Source organism: Rhinatrema bivittatum, chromosome 1, assembly GCF_901001135.1.
Source record: "Rhinatrema bivittatum chromosome 1, aRhiBiv1.1, whole genome shotgun sequence".
Taxonomy (NCBI): domain Eukaryota; kingdom Metazoa; phylum Chordata; class Amphibia; order Gymnophiona; family Rhinatrematidae; genus Rhinatrema; species Rhinatrema bivittatum.
The window spans coordinates 342,602,299-342,617,387 of NC_042615.1; the positions used below are offsets into that span (position 1 = coordinate 342,602,299).

The following is a 15,089-nucleotide window of genomic DNA, read 5'->3' on the forward strand; positions in this document are numbered from 1 at the left end:
AGTGATTGCAAATGGCCATGAAGCAAGCAGCTGTAAAACTCACTCACTCTTTTCTTTGACGCTGGTATCTAGTCATTAAGACCCTACAACACATTTGGGGGTAGATTTTACAAATCTACGCGCGCGCGCGAACAAAAGTACGCAGAATTTTATAAGATACGCGCGTAGCCGTGCGTATCTTATAAAATCCGGGATCGGCGCGCGCAAGGGGGTGCACATTTGTGCACCTTGTGCGCACCGAGCCCTGCGCGTGCTGTCCGTTCCCTCTGCGGCCGCTCCGAAATAGGAGCGACCTTGGAGGGAATTTTCCATTCACCCCCCACACCTTCCCCTCCCTTCCCCTACCTAACCCACCCCCCCGGCCCTATCTAAACCCCCTCCCTACCTTTATCTTAAAAGTTACTTCTGCCCCGACACAGGCCGCCCCCAAAACGCCCCCAGGCTGGAAACACGCCCCCGGACACGCCCCAGACACGCCGCGTCACTCCTGACACGCCCCCGGCACGCCCCCCAGGCAAGCCCCGGGACTTACGCGCGTCCCAGGGCTTGCGTGCGCCGCCGAGCCTATGCAAAATAGGCTCGGCGCGCACAGGGGGGTTTTAAAAGGGTTACACACGTACCTTATGTGCGTAACCCTTTTAAAATCTGGCCCATATTTTCCAAAGTTAATCAAAATGATGGGGACATAGTGGCAGAGCAAGGGAGGGAGAAAACCACAGGCCCAGTGGGGTAGATGTGAATCAGTTATTTACTCTTTCGGATAATAGAAAGTATAGGGGGCACTCCATGAAGTTAGCATGGGGCACATTTAAAACTAATCGGAGAAAGTTCTTTTTTACTCAATGTACAATTAAACTCTGGAATTTGTTGCCAGAGGATGTGGTTAGTGCAGTTAGTATAGCTGGGTTTAAAAAAGGATTGGATAAGTTCTTGGAGGAGAAGCCCATTACCTGCTAATAAGTTTACTTAGAGAATAGCCACTGCCATTAGCAATGGTAACATGGAATAGACTTAGTTTTTGGGTACTTGCCAGGTTCTTATGGCCTGGATTGGCCACTGTTGGAAACAGGATGCTGGGCTTGATGGACCCTTGGTCTGACCCAGTATGGCATTTTCTTATGTTCTTATAGCACATGTGACAGGAACAAATTGGCAGAGTGGCTGGACCAAGTGGTCCTTATTTGCTGTCATTTTACATGTTTCTGTGCTGTAAATTCAGAACTGAACAGATATTTGCTGAACAACAAAGGGAGGCCCAGGGTATATAGTAAGTGCAAAGGCATAAGCACAGAGGAGGAGAAGTTTCAGTTTCCTAAAATTTACTGTACATGATAAAATTAGCAGGTTTTTTTTTTTTTTTTTAGAAAGCGCAGTATATATGTCACACTTTAAAAAAAAATTTAAATAGTCAACATGATTTTAGGAAAGGGAAATCTTTGCATTTTCAGAAAGCATTTGACAAAGTCTCTCATGACAGACTCATCAGGAATTTACAAAGTCATGGGATGGTAGGCAATGTCCTATTGTGAATTGGAATCTGGCTAAAAGGCTGGAAACAGAGGCTCAGTTTTCCAAATGAAGAAAGGTCATTAGTTGAGTACCAGAAGGATCAGTACAAGGACCTGTGCTCTTTAACACATTTATAAAAGATCTGAAAATGGGAACAATGAGTGATATGATCAAATTTGCAGATTACACAAAATTACTCAAAGTTGTTAAAAGAGTAGCAGATTGCGAGGAACTGCAGAAGGACCTTGTGAGACTAGAAGATTGGGCATTCGAATGCAGATTAAATTTATTGTGGAAAAGTGCAAAGTGATGGTGATAGGGAAAAATAATTCCAGCTATAGGTACACAATGCTGGGTTCTGTGTTAGGAGTCAACACTAGGAAAAGGACCTTGGATTCCTTGTGGACAATATGTTGACCTTCTTGGCTTAGTGTTCAGTGGCAGTTAAAAAAGTAGAATGTTAAGAATGAAGAAAAAAGGAATGAAGAAAAAAACTGAAAATATATTGCCTCTGTATTCAGCCATGGTTCAACCGCACCTCAAATATTGGGTGCAATTCTGGTTGCCCCATTTCATAAACAACATAGCAGAACTAGAAAAGAGGCAGAGGAGGGCAACTAAAATGATAAAGGGGATGGGGAGGTCACGTGATGTGATGGTGGAATGAGAATGTTTTTCTTTAATGCTCTGGGTCTCCACTCCCTAATTTGTTTACATGCCACCTTTTACGCTCTTTCTGCCATGGATTTTCCTCCAGATTTATCACCCTCCTTAAGGGATGGATTAGCTGCGAGCAGTTTTCATGCTCAGCTGGATCTGAATGGCTTCAAAAGTGGCTCAGGACAGATACAAGGCAAGGCCTAGTGAGCAAAAAATGACGGGCGCAGCTAGCACCCTGCTGCCTCCAAGCTCAGCTTCCGAGGAAGTGAGTGATATGGCAATGGCAGTGGCAGTCACGGCAGCCCAAGAGCATACATTTGAAATAATCTATGCATTTCACAGTTCCTACCTTGCAAAGGCAATAGAGACTTTGCACTGGAACACAATGGGGGGGGGGGGGGGGGTCTTCACCAGTTGGGAATCCAAAGGACTTAAGACATTGTCACAATTTTTGGATCTAGAGGGGTGGCTCCACTCTTTACAGGATCTGAAGCAAAAATTTGACTTAGATCATAAACAACTCTTTGCCTATTTTCAAGCAAGACACTACATCCAGTCTTTGGATGTAAGTGACTTGAGAGACAAGAACAGGGAACTGTTGGAGGAGCTATTTGACCTTCAGGTCCCTAGTAGACATACAGTCTCTTTCCTCATGCCTTTTTGTTGGAGAAACTTAAAACTTCAATATACGATAAGCTGGTAAAAAATTGGTACCAGGAACTAAACATGACCCTTACTGAATCCTTTTATAGTGAATGTTTTAAGAGAGTAAAGTCTGTTTCTCGTAATGTTTCTGTACATGAAACTCAATATAAGTTCCTGAGGAGGTTTTATTTGTCGCATCAACTTGCCTATATAACTAAGCTTTCTCCATCTGCTCAATGTGTCAAATGCAGGTCTGCGATAGAGACCTTGGGTCATCAATTCTGGACTTGTTCCAGTAGCCAACAGTTTTGAAAGGAGCTGAGAGATTACATCAGGGAAGTGACAGGGGTCCTGCTGTCTACGGAGAGGATTTTAATTCTCTTTGAAGACTTCCAGAGACTTTTAAGCGGAGGCAGGTTCAACTAAGCTGTGGATCCGGAAGGTGGTTCTGCTGGCAAAAAAATGTATTCTGCAATGTTGGATGGAGGACTACCCGCCAACGTTAATGCAATGGAGAAACTTGTGACACCAAGTTTGTGTCTTTGAGAAATTTGTGAAAACAATCCAAGAAAAAGAAGGAGCTTTTACTAATTTAGGATCTATATTTACAATCAATATCACATAGAGCATTTAGTTTGCTTTTGAATGATTTATGTTTCCTTGAGTGTTGAAGGTTCTGTTACTTTTTATTGCCCGTTATCTTTGTAAGTATGTACGTCATGGTCATGGAGTATTTGTTTCATGTATATGTTCTTTTCCTCAGGCTGGGGTTGGGTGGGTGAGGGTTTATGGAAATTTGAAGATTGTTTTCGGCTGGACATTGGGGCTGGGAAGTGACAACCAGCTGTCATGTGTGATGTCCTGCATCTTTCAGTAAAACAAATTTGAACCTAAAGGGGATGGAATGGCTCCCTTATGATGAGAGGCTAATCAGGTTAGGGCGCTTCAGCTTGGAAAAGAGACAGCTGAGAGAGGGGACATCATAGGCGGCTATAAAATCATGAGTGGGGTGGAACAGCTAAATAAAGATGATTATTTAGCCTTTCAAATAAAACTAAAATAAAGGGACTCTCCAGGAAACCAACAACCAGCAGATTTAAAAGAAATCCTAGAAAGTACTGTAGCCCCTTCCAGGGCTGTGGTCTGTGTAATAACAGATTCCCCCTCTGTGAATACGCTCCTGAGGGATTCTGTTCCCGTGAGCCAACAAACATGCTGAAAATGAAACAGCACTGCTTTCATTATTACACGAACCAGGACTGCATTAGAAGCTGTGCATGAAAAGGTTTAAACGGATATACAAGCAGTAACATCCATGATCAGTGTGAGCAGTTTCATTCTGCTCTTAGAATAATCAACCATGGACATTGTACATCTTTATATTTACTAGTACCCAGGCCTGGTATAGCTTTGAATTATCAGGGAGCTTGCTATAGCTCTCGAGGATTTATCACTACAGTAATCACCTGGCCCAGCTTTACCCATGCACAAGTTCTTGGAGGAGAAGTCCATTACCTGCTATTAAGTTCACTTAGAGAATAGCCACTGCCATTAGCAATGGTTACATGGAATAGACTTAGATTTTGGGTACTTGCCAGGTTCTTATGGCCTGGATTGGCCACTGTTGGAAACAGGATGCTGGGCTTGATGGACCCTTGGTCTGACCCAGTATGGCATTTTCTTATGTTCTTAAGCAAACACAATTGTCCTCCTCTCCACATGTGTACTGGGATGCTGAATGTTCCTTGTCCCACAGGACTTTGCAGCCATGTGAAGTGCCCATGGCTTTCAGAGGGGGATAGACAATATGGAAGCATAATGCTGGTATAACTGGGAAGAGCAAAGAAGATGCCCCTTCCACCCCTAAGGTACAATGATGGGGCTGGGGATTCAAAGGTTAATGTTTAAACATCTCATAACTAGATTTACAGATGATGCCGATGAATAACTATCTTTTAAGTAATGGCGAATGTCAGTGTTGCGTCCGATGATCTCAGACGGCTTCGCCCGACATGCCTCTCCTCTTTTCAGCCTTCACCAGCCTTGGGAGAATGGCGTCCATAGCGTCTCCTTGCCACACCCTCCGGCTTTCCTGGAGCGGCTCTGGCGTAGCGTCCCGCCATGTTGACCTGAGGCCTCCTAAGGTGTGTGTGTACGCACTACGCACGCCTCACATCTTGTAGCAGTGTTGGCGCGAACTTCGGGGGCACCCCCCTCGAGTGACGTCACTGCTTTCGTATTCAAAAGGTTACCCATTTGCTGACTCTCGCTGAGTTAGCAACAGATTGGATTCGCTCCGGTCTGAAGCTGCTCTGCTTCTTCTACTTTGCTGGAAACCACCATCACCCTCCGGGGTTCTACTAACCTGGGTACCTGCTCCTCAGGGGCCCTTTGCTTATTGCCAGGTGCCTATCCTAAATACAGGTACTCGCTCTTCGAGGGCCTGTGTGTCTATTCTGGTGCCTGCTACCAATTCTTCAACCTGCTGGAACACTACCTACCAGCTACAGAGAGTGAGTACAACTTCTCCCAGTCTGTCCATCTACAGCTCCTCACTGCTCACCATTGTGGAATGGGTCTCCTCTGCCGAGGATTACAGACTGGTAATACCTATCTTCTCTCTACTGCTCATTGGGAACTCTATTTACTCAGCTACCAGGGAGTGTGTAATAACATCTGCCAGTCTGTCTCTCCTACAGTGCCTTACTGGACATCTGCATCGGGGCCTTACACCACCATTGTGGGATGGGTCTCCTACGCCAAGGGTCACAGACTGTTGCCATCTAATCTACTCTCTACTGCCATCGCTGGTGGACCACACTAGCTGTATAATAAAAGATATATTCTCTGTGTTTGTGCATCTGAGTCTAGCCCGGTGCTTCAGTTCCCTACGGGGCTCCTCCCCGTAGGAGATACCATGACTGTTGCCCCTGAGAATCCACCAAACACCTCGATATCAGAATAGTGAAACAGCAGCTCAGAAATCACCAGAAGGCCCTGTGCCAAAGTCTATTTCCCTGGGTGGGGTCAGAAGAGTACTCACGCTTCCCAAAGGCTACTGGATAGTTTTTGGATCTCCACCTCCAAATCCTGGAGCCTTTATGCCAGCTTTTCTGTCTAGAAATGCAGCAAACAGCTTCCAGCGAATACTGCGGGAACTCTGCAACTCCTGCAGCTCACCTTACACTGTCTGATCCCAGCACTTCTGTCTAGTGATGCAGGAAACCACAGCTTCCAGAAAAACAACAGTGGAGGGGACTCAGCAATTTCCTCTACAAGCTGGTTTTATAATATCTGGCTTTTTAATTTTGTTTAACTGCCCAACCTTAGCAGGAAACTCACTGTCAAGATCCCTGCAGAGGTTAGCAGATCTCCTTCAGCTGAGACAGAGCCTGCCTGTGTTCCTTCTCTGTCTCTCTCTAAGTGACTTCTTCCCCAAAATCCCAGGCTCCTTCAAAAAATCCTCCTCCTCCATCCATTAGCTCTTAAAGTCATGTATTCTGAAACACAGTACGATCACATGGCGCAGGGACCCAGCTAGAGCAACCATCTTGCGGTTGTCTCAAAAGGTGTCATTCTTAATCTTTAGTTTCCTGTCTGTTCCTCTGTGACAGGTGCAAGGTAGGAGGGTGTTACAGAACCTTTTTACTTAACGCACAATCAAGGCATCTAGCATAACGGGGTTTAAAAGAGGTTTGGACAAGATCCTGGAGAAGTGCATAAAACATCATTAGCCAGGTAGACAAAAGAAAGTTACCGCTATCCCTGGGAGTGAGTAACTGGAAACAGATCTACTTTATGTGATCTGCACTGGCCTTTCTTGGAAACAGGATGCTGGAGTCGATGGATTTTGGTCTGACACCACACAGCATTTCTTTCTTATGTTCTTATATTCCAGGTGATTTTGTGGCTGTTTAATAGTATGAGGAAAAGTTGGAAGGATAACGGATTACCTCCTTCTGGGCTAACTGCAAGCGAACAGGTCAGTACGTTTATCTTTCTGCGTTTCTCGTATATACCAGAAGTGGTTAAAGGAGAGTGAAAGGTGTTAGTGGAGCGTCAATGGCTATGTTGAATATTTTATTTTAAACCAAATATCAGATGAATGTTCTCCCTTACGAAACAGTTGACAGTTACAAGGTAATGACGGCAGAAAAGGACCAAATAGTCCATCCAGTCTGCCCAGCAAGCTTCTTATGGTAGTATCTGCCGTGCCGTGCAGGTAACATCCCATGTTTCTCATAAGGATAGCAACTGCTGCTCCATGCAGTTATTCCCAAGCCTTATAATCTGGTACTTCCAGGTTAAAGCGCTTTAGCTTTAACCCGTATTCTCTATTGTATTTCATAATTATTACCTGCCTTTACCTTCTTTCCAGCTATTTAAGCTTCCATGTTCTTTACTCCTTGTTGAATGTAACTTTGCCTTATTCACCTCTATTGTTTAATTACTTTAGTTGACGCTTTAGTTATACCCTTGCTAAATGTAAACCGATCCGATATGGTTATTACTATGAAGGTTGGTATAAAAAAGTGTTAAATAAATAAAAATAAAATAATAACCCATAACAAATTTACTGCTAGCAACATTTTTACTGGGTGAAAAGCCGTCTTGAAAATTCAGACAGTGCTGATGCATTTTTGCTCATGGAATTGGCCTTAGAAGCAGTCCTGTACATTTTAACTTATGTGTGAGTATCAGTACCCAGGACCAGCGGTTATCAACTGCTGTATCGCTGGCCCAGCTGCTCCACCTGCCCCAGTGAAATTGAACCCTTCCTTCGCCCAGGTTTAGAATGCTGATAGCCTTGGTGGAACGCAGCAGGAGAGCTGGAGTCAGCGGCACTGGCATGGTCTCTTCTTCCTACCCCGGCGGCCCGGAACAGGAAATGGAGTGCAGCGGCCATGCGCGCGGAAAGAAGAGACCGAGTGAGTGCATCGCCAGCCCGAAGAAGAGCAGTGCCTGCCCGGAGCAAAACGGGGAGCAACATCAGCTCCCGTGGCCAATGAGACTCATTTCTCAAGGCCACGAGGGCTGGAAGAGGAGGAGGAGGCTGTTGCTGCCGCTAGTTCGGTGGGGAGAGAGTGAGTGAGTGAGCGAGCATATGTATTTGAGATCATGTATGTGTGTGTGTGTGTGTGAGACAGCATATATGTAAATGTATGATTAAGAGCCTGTGTGTGTGATTGAGAGTATGTATGTGTGAGAGAGAGCATGTGTATGTATAAGAGTCTGTGTATATAAAAGAGAGAGAGCATGTGTGTAATTGTGTGATTGAGAGCCTGTGTGAGAGAGAGAGAGAGCTTGTTGTGACTGAGAGAGAAGAGAAAGTTGCAAGCAACCCTCCCCCCCCCCCCCAATCCTAATTCATAACAATCTCAGGGCACCTGAAATTCATACATTTCCAGATATGGAGAGCAGATCATTTTTTAATCCTTATTATTTTTAATTATTGGGTCTTGTGTGTGTCTGCTGTTTTGAAATATTTTATTGGTGTCTAGAAATTTTTTATGTGTTTTTAATTATTAGATATTCCATTCATCAGTTGTTTTGAAATAATCTGCTCTTTTTATTAATATGGTTTTACTGCTATTGATTTTATATTTCTTGCTTTATTTTATGACTGGTGATTTCTTTTTTTCCTTTGTTGCACTGCATACAAAGACTGGCTTGTTGCGGGCAGTATGTCACACATGTGAGCTTTGTCCGTCAGTTGTGTCACATTGGAAAAAAGGTTGAGAACCACTGCCCCAGACTATAAAAGTCAGGTCCCATGTTGGTTGTTGTCTGAATCCAATTCCCCTTCCACCACCACCCCCACCGCCGTCAGAGTGATGTTGTAGTAGTTCAAAAGCATCAAGGCTTATTGGTTAAATAATCCCTTATCTTCTGTTAAGGGTAGTAATTGCTGCTCCATGTAGGTTTCCCCCATGCTTATCAGTTCCCCAGACCGTAAAGATTGGGGCCCTCATTGGTTGTTGTCTGAATCCAACTTCCCCTTTCCCTCTGCCATTGAAGTGGAGAGCAATGTTGCAACAGCATCAAAAGGATCAAGGCTTATTGGTTAAGGCTAGTAACCACAGCACCAGCAAGTTATCCCCATGCCCTCTTTTCTTCATTTCTGTCCTTCAGTCTTTATGGATCCTTAGTGTTATCCCATGTCTGTTTGACTATTTTCATCTTTACCACCTTCTCCTGAAGGGCATTCCAGGCATCCATCATCCTTTCCATGAAGAAATATTTTCTGGTGTTGGTTCTGAGTCATCCTTCCTGGAGTTTCATTTCTTGACTCCTAGTTCTACTGATTTCTTTCCAACAGAAAAGGTTTGACGTTTGTGCCTCATTAAAACCTTTCAGGTATCTGAAAGTCTGTATCATATCTCCCCAGCACCTCCTCTCCTCCAGGGTATACATGTTTAGATCCTTGAGCCTCTCCTCATAAGTTTTCCGATACTGATTCCACACCATTTGGTTGCCCTTCTCTGGACTGCCTCCATCTTGTCTCTATTCTTTTTGAGATACAGGCTCCAGAACTGAACATAGTATTCCAGGTGAGGTCTCACCATTATCACCTCTTTTTTTCTTACTGGTTATTCCTCTCTCTATACATCCCAAAATTCTTCTTGCTTTAGCTATCGCCTTGTCAAATCGCTTGCTGTCTTCATATCGCCAGACACTATCATCCCAACATCCATCTCTTGGTTCGTACCATCAGTTTTTCATCCCCCATCGCATACAGTTCTTTTGGATTACTGCATCCTAGATGCATGACTCTGCACTTCTTGGCATTGAATTCCAGCTGCCAAATCTTCGAGCACTTTTCAAGATTTCTTAAATCACTTTTCATTCTCTCTTCTCCTTCAGGAGTGTCCACTCTGTTGCAGATCTTCGTATCATCAGCAAATAGAAAAACTTTACCTTCTATCACTTCCGTACTGTTGCTCACAAAGATATTGAACAGAGCCGGTTCCAATACCAATCCTTGTGACACTCCACTCAAGATCGTTTTCTCCTCAGAGTAGGTTCCATTTACTATTACCCACTGTTTCCTGTCAGTCATCCAGTTTGTAATCCACTCCACCACTTTTGGTGCCAACTCCCTAGCTTCTCATATTATTCACCATATCAAAAGCTTTGCTGAAATCCAAGTAAATCACATTGAGCGCTCTTCCTCGATTCAGTTCTCTAGTCACCCAATTAAAGATAATCAGATTTGTCTGTCCGGACTTATATCTGGAATTTTGTTTCTCAGGTTATGAGCATTTGTGGTCATAACTTTCTAGTTTTCCTCCCTTGGTTGCTTATCTTCACAGTCACCTTTTCTGCTCCTTTGCTTAAGCGTGGAATGTAAAGCTGATTGACTTTGTTATTATCTACTCTCGTTTCCTGAATTGCTGAGGGGTGGCATGCCAATTTAATTGGCCACCTTCTGCCACCTTGTAGTTTAAATGCCTGATAATGTATGACCGGAATTTCTCACTTAGGATCTTCTTTCCTGCCATTGTCAAATGTAGGCCATCCTTACTGTATAGACTTTTACTGCTCCATACATGATCCCAGCCTCCAATGTATCCAAATTCACTTTCTTTATGCCATGTTTTGAGCCATGTATTGACATTTTCTATCTGGCTTATCCTTTCCTTTCCCTTTCCATGAACAGGTAATATTTCAGAAAGGGGTTAATCTCCTTCCCCATACACTGGAAATCTTTCTGTACTGCTTGGATACTGTTTATAGTGAGGTAATTTGTTGTAGTGCTTGCATGTCATAGGGGTTGTAAGTATTGCAACACTTATTTAATGTTTAAGATTTATATTATTTTATAGCATTCAATAAAAAGCTTTTCTCTATAGCTATTGGCTTTAAGCATTCTTATTTCATTTAAGCACAACGTGTTGGTCCCCAGATTGATAACATTGTTATTAAAGTCTTTACTTTCTTCTATTATTGCAGCAATTACCTCACTTGCATTTCTTTCAGCTGAAGATCCTGGAAGGCATTTAATTTTTGTGTCGCCTTTGAAAAGAAATCCCAAATTAGTTCCTCTGATCGATTCTCCTACCAGGAGTTTTCTTTTATGAGGTTTGATAATGTTAAAGGTTTTTTTGTTGCATTGGGTGGCTTCTTCCTTTACAGATGTCCACTTATTGTCTGTTAGAGGAGCAGTGTTAGTTTCCAGTGCAGAACAGTCATTATGTAAGGGGATCAGTGTGAAGAGAGAACGTCTTTTCTTCCCAGGCCTTAATCTATCAGAGCCCCCCCCCCCCTCCGTATTCCTGAATATTTGAATCCTCTGTGAGAGTAGTGGCAGATAACCTGAATGTTTCTCAGTCAAGGAGACTGGGTGTCTCTGGGTCAGAGGTCTTCTTCTAACAGAGCCCACTGTAATCCATTTTCCCCTGGGTTTTAGAATCCTTTGTAGAAGTTGGCATTGATATTCTGGATGCTGTGAGGAGGATTTTCGAAACCTAGATAATTCCTCTTCCAGATGAGTCAGTTCCTTTTTCATTGCACACAGCTAGTGGCAAATTGGACAGCCCTTAAGTCTCCAAATGCTATGCATTGGGACATATGCACCACAATTGTTATGCTGAATAAAAGACATTCTGATTATAAGAGTCAGTGAGGAGACTTGAGTAATGTTACCTTAATTAATGTGCAAGTTGTTGGATTGTTATTTAGGTCACTAAATATTTACTTAGACTTAATCCTTGGAAGACTTATTTAAGAATGTAACAAGCTACTATAAACCACATTCCTGCCCCCACAAGCTTTATCGTGTCTTGGAGCCTTACAATGTGAACTGAGCTGCGTCTGGATCTGAGTGATGTGTTTTGGACGTGTTAAAAAGGGGTTTTCAACCCTGCAGAGATTGCAAGCCACCACAGCCAAGGTGAAAGAATATAAAAATACATAAAAACCCAAGTTTGCTCTCCTGTGAATGACAAATGGTAGGGATGTGCATTTGTTTACATTTGTGTATCCATTCATCTCATTCATTTTGTGGCTAAGCACATATATAACAAATGTGGACACAATGAATGGTGCGCGCCTAAGCGGGTGCATAGTAGACATATGTGCACTGCACACCATTCATTTTGTACACACATTCATCCATTCACTATATATACACTTAGCCATGAAACGAATGGATGCACAAATGTCAACGAATGCATATCACTACTGTTTAGCCAGCCCAGAAAACAGCATTACATAGCCAGCAGAGGAGGAAGCAAAAGGAATGCTGGGAGGCCATTTAAAGTAAAAAGGCACAATTTGGCTGGCTCTGTCTGTGTGTACAGTTTGGGGACGGCCAGGAATAGGAGACGGGAAGAGAGGAGTTAAGATGAGATACTGAATTTGTGACAAAAGACAAGGAAATAAACCTTCTCTCTCCTCTGCTAAGATACTCTGTGCAAAATTTAGATTACTTAATTCAGTCTATTAGGAGGGTGATCCAGCCATGTGCTCCTAGGCCTGGATATCTCTGTAAAGGAAGTCTTTCCTGAAAACCCAAACAACTGTGGGGTCTGAGGGACAGGGTTGGATAAGCAATGTTTGCAATGGTAACCTAGAGCAGTGGAATTCACTCCCAGCCCTTGAGATCCACCAACAGGTCAGATTTTCAGGCTATCCCTAATGAATATGCATAAGATAGATTTGCATACAATAGGGGAAGGTGCCTGAAAAACCTCAAGGGCTGGGAGTCACTGCCACTGGTCTATGAAGATGTAGGATCTAGCTACCAGCCTCCATTGCTGGCAGCTGAGCTGCCTGCTCATATTACTGCTGAGGTGGGCCCACTGGCTGGGGGACTTGGAGTTTATTGCTCTGGCTGCTGAGAAGTTTCCATGCTGCCAACTGGAGGGCTAAAAGTCTGTTTTATATCTTCCTCCAGTTTCCAGTGGACACTGTCTCAATTCCAGCCAGTCTGGAGAAAATCTGGATATTTGGCAATTTTTGTTTTTAAAACAAAGGAAACAGCGTTTACCTCTGTTTTTTCCGCATTTCAAGCCCTGGCACTTGCTAATTAGAGAGTTCCTGGCCCTGGAGGAAACTGGAGGGTGGTGATGCTGTTCATTGGGCTAACACAAGAGTTATTCAAAGAGGATGTTGTACACAAGCTTTCAGGATTACACCATTTCTTTCTTCACATGTCACATTGTGCTTTTTTTTTTTTTTCTGCTTGTTTTGTGCAGCAAAGCATGAGGCACGAAATGACGAGCTTAAGTCAGAGAGAAGATTTTCTGCCAGATGGTGATGTCGATTATGATGACAATGACACTTGTCCTGTTTTCAAACTGGATTCTGATGAAAAGGCACCAGAGGAGGTGGCGTGCCAGCGGACAAAGTTTGCACCTGGCTCCTGTCGTGCCATGAAGAAGCTGTTTGTAGATGAACCTGCAAACTGCTCTCACCAGCTCTCCTCTATTATCTGTGAGTTCAAGGTAAACTTTCAGTGGACTGCAAAATCATTTCCACTGTTGTTTTTCCCATAACTCGGAGTGAATTATCTCAGATACATACCGTAAACCGGCTGGTGGGAGGCGTGCACACGCCACTATAGGTTTCTCTTGCTGTTTGTTTGGATCGTGGTAGCACAGGGGAGTTTTTGCTGGTAAGTGATGGAGAGTGTGCTGTGGATCCCTCTGCCTTTCCCAGGGATATACAGGAGGGGGGGGGGGGGGGGTCCCCTACCACACACGCTGCAAGCCTATCTCTGTACCCACTCTTTTAAAAGATGGGTAAACCCCTATGGTCTACGGTACCCCCAGAAACTGGAAGGAGAGGCCGAGACACAATAGAATAAGGAAACATTATGCTACTCCAGATAAGGTGAAACCAATTAAATTATCTAAAAAAAACCCCAAAACTATTTAAATAAAAATTTTATTTGACGCTCTAGCTGAATGGGAAATGATGTTCAACGTCGAAAATGGACTCTCATTCAGAAAAACAGGTAAATCAAGACAAATTACTAGATATAATCCAACACTGATTTAGAAACAAATACTAACATCTTTTTCCTTTTTTTTCTCTTTATACAGATTCAGCGTCTTGACCATGAAAACATGTTTCTTCATGGGTCAGTGCTCCTTTCAATCTAACAGACCCATACAGAAAAACGTGCGGGAGAGCTGGCGAGCGCCCGCTCTCCCGGCGCGCGCACAAGCCACTCTCCTGGGCGCGCGAATCAGGAGGGTGGCCTATGCAAATTAGGGCCCGCGGTAAAAGGAGCGGCAGCTGTCAGCGGGTTTGACAGCCGATGCTCAATTTTGCGGGCGTTAGTTCTCAAACCCGCTGACAGCCACGGGTTCAGAAAACGGACGCCGGCATAATTGAGTGTCCGTCTTCTGACCCATGGGCCGATTTTTAATTTTTTTTTTTTTAATTTTTACTTTTTTTTTTACTTTTGGGGCCTCTGACTTAATATCGCTATGATATTAAGTCGGAGGGTGTACAGAAAAGCAGTTTTTTAAAGCAGGCGTTAATTTCTGAAAGTAAAATGTGCGGCTTGGCTGCACATTTTACTTTCTGTATCGCGCAGGAATAACCAATAGGGCCATCAACATGCATTTGCATGTTGCAGGCGCTATTAATTTCGGGGGGGTTGGACGCGCATTTTCGATGTGCTATTACCCCTTACTGAATAAGGGGTAATAGCGCACCGGAGCACACTGGACTGTATCGGCCTGTAAGTAAGACTGTGTTAGCTCTGTAGCCTCTAATTCCTTGTATTTCTTTTCTCACAGGTAAAGCACACAAACCAAATGCAACATTTGTTATGGTATTCCACCACACTTTCTGAATTCAACTCCTGTTCTGTGTTACTCAGGTTTGGCAGAAGCAAGCACGAACATCAGATCAGTGCTCAGAACACACAACTGTTTTTGTGCAAACTGTTTGACAGGGTGTGGTGCCCAATTCTTTCCTGAAAACTTTCCTTTTCTGTTCTAAGTCCTCCAGTTCCTCTTACCAGACAGGACAAGCATGGTTCACTTTATTTCCCAAACTTATTCAAATGAACAGTGTTCCGTTTCTCTATTTACTAAGATCAGAATAGTTCTGTAGCCCTGCTTGATTTGCCAATTGTGCAACATATGAGCTCACAGTTACTGTCCTTCAGCAAGTGGTCTCCCTATCCTTTGCAGGCTGATTCCCGATGAGGCTCCTCTTGACCACGTACCTCAGATTTCTCTTGGTCACATCTGTCTGTACTCCTTATGCTTAGAAAACCCAAAAAGAGTTACCAAGTCCAAGGGAAATTGTTTATC

The 15,089-nt window shown here is 43.6% G+C and overlaps 1 protein-coding gene across 2 annotated transcripts in view; it reads left to right on the forward strand.

Moving 5' to 3' along the window:
* Positions 1 to 15,089, forward strand: part of LOC115090280 — a 94,721-nt gene that overhangs the window by 39,794 nt on the left and 39,838 nt on the right. Inside the window, exons 2-3 of one of the 2 annotated variants that reach the window (XM_029599184.1) lie at positions 6,713 to 6,796; positions 13,014 to 13,262. In XM_029599184.1, the coding sequence (XP_029455044.1) occupies positions 6,713 to 6,796; positions 13,014 to 13,262 (333 nt within the window). Of the gene's footprint in view, positions 1 to 6,712; positions 6,797 to 13,013; positions 13,263 to 15,089 lie in introns of those variants that run through there. The other variant, XM_029599192.1, reaches the window with a different exon arrangement.